Here is a 12,588-nt window from a genome sequence, read left to right as displayed (position 1 = left end):
CAATAAAAACTACAGCCCGTCCCGCCAAAAATAAGCCCTCACACCGCTCAATCAACCAAAAAATAAAAAAGTTATGGCTCTCAGAATGTGTTGATACAAAAAATTTTTTTTTTTAACAAATAGTTTTTTCTTTGTAGTAAAAATATATATATAAAAAAAAAAAATATACATTTGGTATCACCGTTATCGTACTGACCCGCAGAATGAAGTTAAGTTGACGTTTTTACCGCACGGTGAAAGTGGTAAAAACGAAACCCAAAAAGCAATGGAGGAATCGCAGTTTTTTCCAATTTCACCCCTCAAAAGAATTTTATTTTCGGTTTCCCAGTACATTATATAGTACTTTAAATGGTGTCAATAGAAACTACAACCCTTCCCGCATAAAATAAGCCCTCACACCGCTCTATTGATGGAAAAATAAAAAAGTTATGGCATTTGGAAGGCGTGGAGTCAAAAACTAAAATGGAAAAGCAAAAAAGGAGCAGTCCTGCAAAGGTTAATTAATTTCTATTAAAAAAATCAATTACTAACACATGTGGGGTATTGTCATACTCGGGAGAGATTGCGTTACAAATTTAGGGCGACTTTCTCCTTTATCCCTTGTGAAAATGAAAATATTCAACATTTTAGCGGACAAAAATGTTGATATTCATTTTCACAGCCTAATTCTACTAAATTCTGCAAAAAAACAAAAAAAAACTAATATAAATGCTCACTATACCCCTAGAAAAATTCCTTGAGGGGTGTAGTTTCCCAAATAGGGTCACTTTTGGGGGGTTTCCACTGTTTTGGTCTCTCCAGGGCGTTTCAAACACGACATGATACTGAAAACTATTCCAGCAAAATCTGTGCTCCAAAATCCAAATGGCGCTCCTTCCCTTCTGAGTCCTGCTGTGGGTCCAAACAGCCGTTTATGACCACATATGGGGCATTGCCGTAATCAAGAGAAGATGCTTTACAAATGTTGGGGTGCATTTTCTTGTTTATTCCTTGTAAATATTACAAATTTCTATGTTTTTTCAGAAAAAAAAGTAGATTTTCATTTTCACAGACTAACTCCAATAAATATAGGAAAATACCTGTGGGGTCAAAATGCTAACTATACCCCTAGATAAATTCCTTGAGGGGTCTAGTTTCCAAAATGGGGTCACTTGGAGAGTTTCCACTGTTTTGGCCCCACAAGACCTCTTCAAACCTGACATGGTGCCTAAAATATAATCTAAAAAAAAAAAAACAGACCCCAAAATCCTCTAGGTCAGGGGTGGGCAAACTTTTTGACTCGCGGGCCACAATGGGTTCTAAAATTTGACAGAGGGGCCGGGCCAGGAGCATTTGGAGGGAGTGTTTGGGCCGGATATACTAAAGCATTAAATGTAGTGTGTGCAAACCTCATAGCACAGTAAGAACACTACAACCCAATTTATTAACTGTCTTTCAAATGTGAAAAATAGCCCTTATCAGTTAATAAATTTGTCTCAAGGAATATGCAAGATATGGCATTTACATACTATTTCGCAGATACTGGGAGGAGGAAATGTAAATAGATTAAAATAACATACGCACTGTGATTTATCAAGAAAAAAGTTCTGTTGACTCTGTAAATTAGCTGCCAACCTCTGAGCAGTAGCCGCCCGTTCTTGTGTTGACTGCTTGCTAGCATAGTTTGCATGCTTCGTGGCAAAGTGACGGCTGATATTGTACTCTTTGAAAACCGAAGGGCTTAATGGTGACGTGAAACGAAGTGAAAATTAAAGTGAAATAAAGAGAAATACGCGCCACATTAACCCCTTAATGACCGGGCCATTTTGCACGTTAATGACCAAGGATTATTTTTTGTTTTTCCACGGTCGCATTCCAAGAGTCGTAACTCTTTTTTTATTCCGTCGACATAGCCGTATAAGGGCTTGTTTTTTCCGGGACGAGTTGTATTTTGTAATTGTACCATTTTTAGATGCTTATAACATATTGATTAACTTTTATTAACTTTATTTTAGGAGAGAATTGAAAATAAGCAGCTATTCCAGCATTAATTTTCACGTTATAAATTTACGCCGTTTACTATGCAGCGTAAATAACATGTTAACTTTATTCTATGGGTCGGCACGATTACAGGGATACCAAATGTGTAAAGGTTTTATATGTTTTTTCTACGTTTGCACAATAAAAACCCTTTTAGAAAAAAATTACTTGTTTTTGCATCGCCGCGTTCCAAGAGGCGTAATTTTTTTATTTTTCCGTCGATGTGGCCGTACGTGGGATTGATTTTTGCGGGACAATGTGTAGTTTTCATTAGTACTATTTTGGGGTACATAGGACTTATAGATGAACTTTTATTTTATTTTTTATGGGGGGAATGGGAGAAAAGAGAGAATTTTGCCGTTGTTTTTTGCGTTTTCTTTGGACGCCGTTCATCCGGCGGTTTAATTAATGTGTTCATTTTATTGGTCAAGTTGTTACGATCGCGGGGATACCATATATGTGTATGTGTGATTTGTTTTGACCGTTTTATTAAATAAAACCACTTTTTGGGGCAAAAAAGTAGTTTTATTTGACTTTGACTGTAATTTTTTTTATTTTTTTTTTCACAAACTTTATTTAACGGTTTTACTTTTTTTTTTTTAGTCCCACCAGGGGACTTCACTATGCGATATGCCGATCGCATATATAATGCTTTGGTATACTTCGTATACCAAAGCATTATTGCCTGTCAGTGTAAAACTGACAGGCAACCTGTTAGGTCATGCCTCTGGCATCGCCTAACAGGCAGATGCTGAAGACAGACCTGGGGGTCTTTGTTAGACCCCCGGCTGTCATGGAAACCCGACGGCGACCCGCGATTTGTTTGCGGGGGCACCGATCGGGAGACAGAGGGAGTTCCACCCTCTGTCAAACACATTAAATGCCGCTGTCACTGTTGACAGCGGCATTTAATGGGTTAAACTGCCGGAATCGGCGCGTGCTTCGATTCCGGCAGTTGCAGCAGGAGCCAGGCTGTGTATAACAGCCGTGCTCCTGCCGCTGATCGCGTGGGTAAACTGTCAGTACCCGCGCGATCACAGGACGGATATATCCGTCCTCCTGCGCGAACTAGCAGCTGCTGAGGACGGATATATCCGTCCTTCGGCGTTAAGGGGTTAACAACGGTCAATGTGTTTTGAGTGCGCCATCTATTGGGAAAACGTGGGCATTGCAGGGAAAGGGGAAAAAAAAGGAGGTTTTTACTATTATTTGGACAAGTTCGGCGGGCCGGATTAAAAAGCCTAACGGGCCGTATGTGGCCCGCGGGCCGTAGTTTGCCCATGTCTGCTCTAGGTGCTCCTTTGCTTCTAAAGACTGTGTTTCAGTCCATTACCGCACTAGGGCGACATGTAGGATATTCTTAAAAACTGCAGAATCTGGGCAATAAATATTGAGTTGCGTTGCTCTGGTAAAATCTTCTGTGCTACACAATTTTTTTTTATTACAAATGAATTTAGGCAAAAAAATATTTCCTGTGAAACGCCTAGAGGGTTAGGAAACTTTCTGAATTCGGTTTTGAATACTTTGAGGGCTGCAGTTTTTAAAATGGGATGACTTATTGGGGATTTCTAATATATAAGGCCCTCAAATCAAAACCACTTCACAACTAAACTGGTACCTGTAAAAATAGTCTTGAAATTTTCTTGAAAATGTGAGAAATTGCTGCTAAAGTTCTAAGCCTTGTAACGTCCTAGAAAAATAAAAGGACGTTCACAAAACGAAGCAAACAAAGTAGACATATGGGAAATGGTAACTAGTGACTATTTTGTGTGGTATAACTATCTATTTTACAAGCAGATACATTTAAATTTAGAAAAATGCACATTTTTGCAAATTTGTGTTTTTCACTAATAAATATTAATTTTTTCCACTATCATAAAGTACAATATGTCACGAGAAAACAATCTCAGAATTGCTTGGATAGGTGAAAGCATTCCCAAGTTATTACCACATAAAGGGACACGTCAGATTTGAAAAAAATTGGCTGTGCCACAAGGCCAAAACAGGCTGCGTCCTAAAGGGGTTAACCCTGATTTTCCCTGCTTTTTGTTGTTTTACTTTTGCTTTGTATTTGCTCAAAATAAATACGAGCTTTGTTGCCAAATCCTGATTGTGGACTATTTATGACGACAAGAATACCCACACCCCAACAGGGCCTCATCAGCAGAACATAGTGATGCCTTGGCTTCACCACCCGCAGTAAAAATCTGTGGCAAAATAAATATATATTGCTTAGGTGACCATTTTTTTTTGTCTCCTGGACCCTGTACGACATTAAAATAAAATCACACAAAGTTAATTATGTTACTAAAATAGAGATTGGCGCATCCAGAAAAGTTCTATAATCAGTTCCGTGAAAAACTGCCACCCCAGCTGTGCCTCACCGACAACTAGGGGCAGCATCTCACTGAAGAGGCCCGCCTCACAGTTTGAGAAGCACTGCTTTACCTCATCTACATTTCCGGAACAGTTGAAAAACAATCATTGCTTCACTGTAAACGGCCATTTCAGACTAAGGATTAACTGAACATAGTTTTAAGTAGGAGGATTGCAAAAAGTCGAAATAAATGCTCACTTTCAACTTTAGGGGATCCATGTCTTTAGTCATCTCTTGTCTTCTCATTTCAGCAATGGTCTTTGGACCCTTCTTGTCAGTTTTTGACGAAAATCCTTGGTTGGTAAGCAGATCCTTAAAGTCACTTTCGGTCACTTTTGGTTTTGGCCCTTTTAAATTTTATAAAATTATATATGAATCATTTAAAAAAGGAAAAAAAATAAAATTCATGAAAGTAAATGTGCCTTACCAAAACCTGGAGCCCTTATTCCTCTTTCTTCTCGGCCACCGATCACAAACTTTGCTGCACTGTAATTAGGCTTGGTGTTGATGACCGGTTTAGGCTGAGATTGCCATGATGTATTACTGGTTTGTGGTTTAGGAGCCGGTTTGGAAATGTTTTTTTGAAATGACTTCTCATTGGAACGGGCAGAAAATTGTAAGGAAGATCCTAGAAAAGAAAATAGTTTAGATAATTAAATCCTTCCCTCCGCAGCCATTTTTTACTTCAAAAAGCCATAACTTTTTATTTTTCTGTCGATATAGCCGTTTGAGGTCTTGTTTTTGCAGGACAAGTCGTAGTTTTTCACGCCAAAATTTAATATACCATATAATGTACCTCTATTGCTTTTTGGGTTTAGTTTTTTACGGCGTTCACCATACGGTAAAAATGGCATGTTAAATTTATTCTGCGGGTCAATACGATTATGGCTATACCCAATCTATATAGTTTTTTCCCCTGTTTTACTACTTTTACAAGGAAAAAACTAAATTGTTAAAATTTGTTTTGTATCGTTGTTTTCTGAGAGCCATAACTTTTTTATTTTTCCGCCGACTGAGCTGGGCTTATTTTTTGCGGGGCGAACTGTAGTTTCTATTTTGGGGTAGATAAGTCTTATTGATCACTTTTTATTCAATTTTTTTGTGGGAGATGAGGTGACCAAAAAAAAACGTAATTCTGGCGGTTTAGTAATTATTTTAAACTTTTTTTTCCAACGTTCACAGTACGGGTAAATAATGTTATATTGTAATAGTTTGGACTTTTACGGATGTGGCGATACCAGTTATGTTAATTTTTTTACATTGCATTTGGGGGAAAAGTTATTTTTTTTTAACTTTTCAAAACTAGGAGTACTAATATGGTAGACCTGGGGGCCTCCATTAAGCCCCCAGGCTGCCATGACAACTATCGGCAACCTGGGATGGGGCACAGATGAACAGTCAGAAAGGGCCACGCCCCTGTTTCTAACGGCTTAGATGCCATGGTCACTTTTGACTGCGGCATCTAAAGGGGTTAAACAAACAGGATCCCGCTCGTTACAATTAATTGGTTGCTGTGACATGCAGCAGACATGCTTGTCCTATGGAGTGGGCTCAGCCCATACTCCCCCAAAGATAAATAAAGATAATTTTTTCACCTTTGTTTGTAAACGTGATTAGGTGAAAGGTAGTTACATTTATTCTCTTACCTTTTTATAGTTTTAAATTCTGGGCCGTCGTTCGGTCCCGTTACTCTGACTAATCACGTTTACTAACAAAGGGGGACTGGGTGTAGATATAGGCTGTCTGGTATTCTCATATCAGACATTTATGGCATATACTATGGATATGCCATAAATGTCTGATAGATGCAGGGTCCCAGTTCTTGGAACCACACCTATCTTGAGAGTTGATCATGGAATATTTAGGAGGGAAGAAATTTCACAAACTGGCTTGTTGCAATGGTAGCATCCTATTACAGTACCACGCTGGAATTCAGTGAGCTCTTTAGAACGACCCATTCTTTCACAAATGTTTATAAAGACGCATGGCGAGGTGCTGGATTACCCGTGGTAATGGGACTGAAGTCAATGATTAAGAGGTGTGTCTTCGTACAGGCCAGTTTTAGATGGCTACACATGATTATATGCTACCACTTGGATCAGGCAGCTTAGCTATGTACCTTTATTGCACGGTTATCTGTAGGACCTAGATTTGCCACTAACAAAAAGCAACATATTACCTTTGTTTTGGAACGATGTACCAAGACTATCAAGATCAGCAAATGGGTCAAAACTGGAAGACTTTGCTTGAACAAAGGATGAACTTGAGGATGTACTCATCTGGCTAGTGGGCGTAAATACTGAACCTAAAACATTAATATTGAAAATCAAAACAGGTTTACTTGATTATTTTGCATCATTTTAAAGCATGGACTTCGTCTGGCTAAGCTTTGCTGCTTGCCGTGTCAAATTCCGTCACTTGCTCCTTAGCAACACAATATAAACTGCCAGCATTCACGATCATTTACAAAATGTCAATTTGTCATCTGTTGCAACTTAATGTCAAATACGTGTGGCAAATTTCTGCAAGACTGAGCTGGTATTCCACAGGCGTTTTTCTTTGAATCGCAGAAAACAAAAACGTGTGTGGTTTTTCAATTGAGTTAGTAAACATTGTGGGTTTTTTTAAGAGACGTTTCAACATTAACCCCTTCCCTCTTTGGCCACTTTTGACCTTCCTGACTGAGCCTCATTTTTCAAATCAGACATGTTTCACTTTATGTGGTAATAAATCCGGAATGCTTTTACCTATCCAAGCGATTCTGACATTGTTTTCTCGTGACACATTGGACTTTGTTACCAGAAAAATTTGCTCTATACGTTAAGTATTTATTTGTGAAAAACACCAAAATTTAGCGAAAAATTGCAAAAATTAGCATTTTTCTAAATTTAAATGTATCTGCTTGTAAGACAGATGGTAATACCACACAAAATTGTTCCTAATTAACATCCCCCATATGTCTACTTTAGATTGGCATCATTTTTTTGAACATCCTTTTATTTTCCTAGGACGTTACAAGGCTTAGAACTTTAGCAGCAATTTCTCACATTTTCAAGAAAATGTCAAAAGGCTATTTTTTCAGGGACCAGTTCAGTTCTGAAGTTGCTTTGAGGGCCTTATATATTAGAAACCCCCAAAAAGTCACCCCATATTAAAAACTTCACCCCTCAAAGTATTCAAAACACCATTTAGAAAGTTTCTTAACCCTTTAGACGTTTCACAGGACTTAAAGCAAAAGTAGTTAATCCATTTTTTTTGTAACACAGAAAGTTTTAACTGAGAAACGCAACTCAATATTTATTGCCCAGGTTTTGCAGTTTTAGGAAATATCCCACACGTGGCTCTAGTGTGCTACTGGAATGAAGCATCGGCCTCAGAAGCAAAGGAGCACCTAGTGGATTTTGGGGCCTTATTTTTATTAGAATAGATTTTAGGCACCATGTCAGGTTTGAAGGGCTCTAGCGGTGCCAAAACAGTGGAAATCCCCCAAAAGTGACCCCATTTGGGAATCTACACACCTCAAGGAAATTATCTAGGGGTATAGTGAGCATTTTGACCACACAGGTTTTTTACAGAAATTAGTGGAATTAAATGTAAGTTTAGCGATTTTTTTTCATTTCCACAAGGATTAAAGGAGAAAAAGCACTGCAAAATTTGTAAAGCAATTTCTACCGAGTAAAACAATACCCCACGTGGTAATAAACGGATGTTTGGACACACGGCAGGGCTCAGAAGGGAAAGAGCGCCATTTGGGCTTTGGAGCTCAAATTTAGCAGGAATGGTTTGCGGAGGCCATGTTGCATATGCAAATCACCTGAGGGGACAAAACAATGAAACGGCCAAAAAGTGACTCCATTTAGCATACTACACCCCTTGAGGAATTAATCTAGGGGTGTAGTGAGCATTTTGACCCCACAGGTGAAAAAAACCACAATCCTTTTCCTTCAATAAGACGTAGCTTTAGCTCAAAATGTTTCATTTCCTCAACAAATAAAAGGACAAAAAGAACCCCAACATTTGTAAAGCAATTTCTCCAGAGTACGGCAATACCCCATATGTGGCCATAAACTGCTGTTTGTGCACACGGCAGGGCTCAGAAGGGAAGGAGCGCCATTTGGCTTTTTGAGTGCAGAATTTGCTGGATTGGTTTCTGGGCGCCTATGGGACCAAAACAGTGGAAACCCCCCAGAAGTGACCCCATTTTGGAAACTACACCCCTCAATGCATTCACCTAGGGGTGTAGTGAGCATGTTAACCCCGCAGGTGTTTTGTAGAAATTAGTGTGCATTCGATGTTGCAGAGTGAAAAGGTTTTTTTTCCATAGATATGCCAATATGTGGTGCCCAGCTTGTGCCACCATAACTAGACAACTCTAGATATTATGCTGTGTTTCCCGGTTTTAGAAACACCCTACATGTGACCCTAATCTTTTGCCTGGACATTCGACCAGGCTCAGGAGTGAGAGAGTACCATGCAAAATTGAGGCCTAATTTGGCGATTTACAAAGTATTGGTTCACAATTGCAGGCCTCTGATGTGAAATAATAAGAAACCCCTGAGAAGTGACCCCATTTTGGAAACTACACCCCTCAAGGCATTTATTAAGGGGTGTAGGGAGCATTTTCACCCCACAGGTCTTTACCATAAATGAATGCACTGCGGATGGTGCAAATTAAAAATAAATATTTTTCCCTAGATATGCCATTTCAGTGGAAAATATGTCGTGCCCAGCTTGTGCCACTGGGGACACACACCCCAAAAATTGTTAAAAGGGTTCTCCCGGGTATGGCGATGCCATATATGTGGACGTAAACTGCTGTTTGGGCACGCTGTAGGGTTGGTTCAGAGGGGAGGGAGCGCCATTTGGCTTTTGGAGGGCGGATTTTGCTTGGTAGTAGTTTTGTTTGAGTATTGCTGGTGTTTCAGTTTATAATGTGGGGGTAGATACATGGGAGCTGGGCAGAGTACATCAGGGGCATAGTCGAGTGGTATAATAATGGGCTAAAAAAAACAATAAAATAATCCATAGATGTGTGTTACGCTGTGACACAATCCTTTCTGCACAGGCCAGTGTCACACTGATAAATGTCCTTCCTTATCCGTTGTCAAAAATATTTGAAATATCTTTATCTGTGTGAACCTAAATTGCTTCACATGGACAGTTGTCACTAAAGCGCAAAGATCTGCTGACAACAGCCTACAGGGGGGATGGCTATTCTATTCTAAGTAATTTGGTTTATAGCTTTGAATTTCAGCAGTTACAAAGGCAACGTGAGAAAACGTGATGACATTGTATTTCTTATGGCTAAAGATATATGTGGAGTTTTGGGATGTTACCATATTTAGAATGTTTATGTTTGCAAATATGAGGTTACCACCTACTCTGATTTTCCTATGAATAAAGATGGATCCGCCCCCTAGGGCAGAGATCGTTTGAACACTGAAGCTGCGTGTCATGGTCTCTCCGGCCGGCCTCTCCCATATCCACCATTGAGGGAGCATTCACTAATTTGGAACTCATAGACAAATGCAGAAAATGTCAGAAGTTAACGGACATACTAAATTCTGCAGCGACACCGTCTTTTGGTCCACACTCCGCACCTTTGCAGTTTGGGGAATTTTGCTGAGAAGTGTTGTCCTGGTATAATACGGGCACCCTCGCTTCTAGCAGATATGTTTGGGCCCCCCCTTCCTGGTTCCCTAATTTTAGGGCCTTGATAAATCGCCTTTTGAAACAGAAGAAATGTTCCCCTTGGGCCGGCACAACTGCATATTTTTTATTTTTTGTCTTATTGGAGCCTTAACTAATTACATTTTTTCATAGACATAGTGGCATGAGGGCTGTTTTTTGGCAGGACGAGCTGTAGTTATTATCAGTACCATTTTGGGGTACATGCGACTTTTTGATCACTTTTTATCCTATTTTTTGGGAGGCCAGGTAACCAAAAAAACGCCATTCTGGCATAGTTTTTTTTTTAACATTTATACAGCGTTCACCATGCGTTATACATTACGTTAACTTTATTCTGCGGGTCAGTACGATTCCGGCGATACCTAATTTATAGCACTTTTTCATGTTTTACAACGTTTTGCACAATAAAATTACTTTTGTAAAAATAATGTATTTTTTCTGTCGCCATGTTATGAGAACCAACCTTTTTAGTCGACGGAGATGTATGAGGGCTTGTTTGTTTTTTGCGAGACGAGCTATAGTTTTTATAGGTACCATTTTTGGATACGTGCGACTTTTTGATCACTTTTTATTCCAATGTTTGTAAGGAAAAGGGACCAAAAAACAGAAATTCTGGTATAGTTTTTTACGGGTTTTTTTTATGCTGTTCATTGCTTGCAATAAATAATATATTTTTATAGCTCAGGCCGTTACGGTCGCGCTGATAACAAATACGTATGGTTTATTTTTTTTTCAATAATAAAGGACTTGATAAGGGAACAGGGCGATTGTGTTTTATTTTATTACTTTATTAGGTCTTCATACTTACTTTTTTTTTCACAATTCTTTACACTTTTTTTCCAAGTCCCACTAGGGGACTTGAATGTCCAACTGTCTTTTTTTTTCTAATACATTGCACTACCTACGTAGTGAAATGTATTAGATCTGTCAGTTATTCACAGACAGCAAGCCGATTAGGCTCCGCCTCCCAGCTGGGCCTAATCAGCTTCCATAGTGGCAGAGCAGGATGCCATTGTGTCTCCTGTTGCCATAGCAGCAGTCGGCAGCTCTGATTGCATGTCAGGGCTGGCGATGTGCTAGCAACCGCTAAGATGCAGCGATTGCGTTCGATCGCTGCATCGAAGGGGTTAATGGCAGAGATCGGAGCTAGCTCCGGTTCTTGCCATTACAGGTGGATGTCAGCTGTTACATACAGCTGACATCCACCGCTGATGACGCAGGCTCAGCTCCTGTGCCATCTTGCCAGCGGCTATGGAAGCCGTTCAGGCTCTGCCACCCGGCGTGACCTGAACGGCTTTCATGCTAGGCAGATCGGGAGGCAAGTATTAGGCCTCCGGTTGCCATTGCAGCCACCGGAACCCCGGCAATTTCATTGCTGGGGTTCCGATGAGCTGCAAACACCTTAAATGCAGCGATCGCGTTTGAGCGCTGCATTTAAGGGGTTAATGGCGGGGATCGAAGCTAATTTCGGTCTCCGCCATTACAGCTGGATGTCAGCTGTAAGATACTGCTGACATCCGGCGATGATGGCATCGGCTCAGCTTCTGAGAAAGATGCCATGACTAGCTTTCCATGACGTATCCTTCTGCCAAATGTCGGGAAGGGGTTAAACATCTGCATATAAAATTGGAAACTATGGGGGAAACCAGTCATTTTATGCCAGTAAACAGCCGTAGAAAAGTCGCAAAAGGGCCAAAAAGTTGAAATTTGCTTTGCGCTGCAAACGGCGATTTTTTTTTTTTTCTTATTCAAAATTTTTATTGAGTTTCAGAACACAAAAGTTACAAAACATAGTGGAGGGGAGACCTCCACACCTTAAATAAAAAACAAACAAGGTCAGTGCCAAAGCAAAAACAAACAAAACACCAAAGGGAAAATCACTAATGTGCATCACATCTCAACATGCAAAAAAATGGTCGGTGTACAACAGTAGCATGAGTAATCCTAGAGGCATAACAGGAGGTACAACTAGACCACTTAATTCAAACAGAGAAGAAGAGGCACATTACCCTAGACAGGGGAAGAGAAAGTATAGAGAAAGGCCCCAAGAGAGGGAGGGATAGGAGGGAGGGAGGGGAGAGGACAAGGGGATCCTGGACTCCAGTTCCGGCGTTTTATGAATGAAAATCAGCTGCGAGCAAAAGCCATAGTACATTTCACAGGGGTATAAGCCGACTCAGGTGACAGCCGTGAGATAGGAAGGAGAAGAAAGAAAGACTATCCAGGGAGACCATGTAGACGTGTATTTTACCACAGCCGCCGGGGAGTGAGCCACCAAGTGTTCCATTCGCTGTATCAAGGCAACTTCCCGAAACCACTCATCTAATGTTGGGGGTATGGCCGTTTTCCACCTGCGCGGGATCACTGATTTTGCCGCCTGAAGAAGATGTCTAGTTAGGGAGCTTTTATAAACGTGTATTGGCATCGGGAACATGAATAAAAGAGCTGCTTCCGGGGAGTTGGGGACACATACTCCAGTAACCTCCAATATCAATTTAAGT

At 40.2% G+C, this 12,588-nt stretch overlaps 1 protein-coding gene across 2 annotated transcripts in view; it reads right to left on the bottom strand.

Moving 5' to 3' along the window:
• GAK (cyclin G associated kinase) overlaps positions 1-12,588 on the bottom strand; it is a 155,052-nt gene that overhangs the window by 16,722 nt on the left and 125,742 nt on the right. For both annotated transcript variants that reach the window (XM_075864649.1, XM_075864648.1), the window contains 3 exons: positions 6,576-6,701; positions 4,824-5,024; positions 4,595-4,743 (listed from right to left, as the gene is read on the bottom strand). In XM_075864649.1, the coding sequence (XP_075720764.1) occupies positions 4,595-4,743; positions 4,824-5,024; positions 6,576-6,701 (476 nt within the window). The remainder of the gene's footprint in view (positions 1-4,594; positions 4,744-4,823; positions 5,025-6,575; positions 6,702-12,588) is intronic.

The sequence above is a fragment of the Rhinoderma darwinii genome, chromosome 1 (genome assembly GCF_050947455.1).
Source record: "Rhinoderma darwinii isolate aRhiDar2 chromosome 1, aRhiDar2.hap1, whole genome shotgun sequence".
In the NCBI taxonomy this organism is placed as follows: domain Eukaryota; kingdom Metazoa; phylum Chordata; class Amphibia; order Anura; family Rhinodermatidae; genus Rhinoderma; species Rhinoderma darwinii.
The sequence above is the reverse complement of the archived record's forward strand: the minus strand, read 5'-3'. Positions and strand labels throughout refer to the sequence as shown.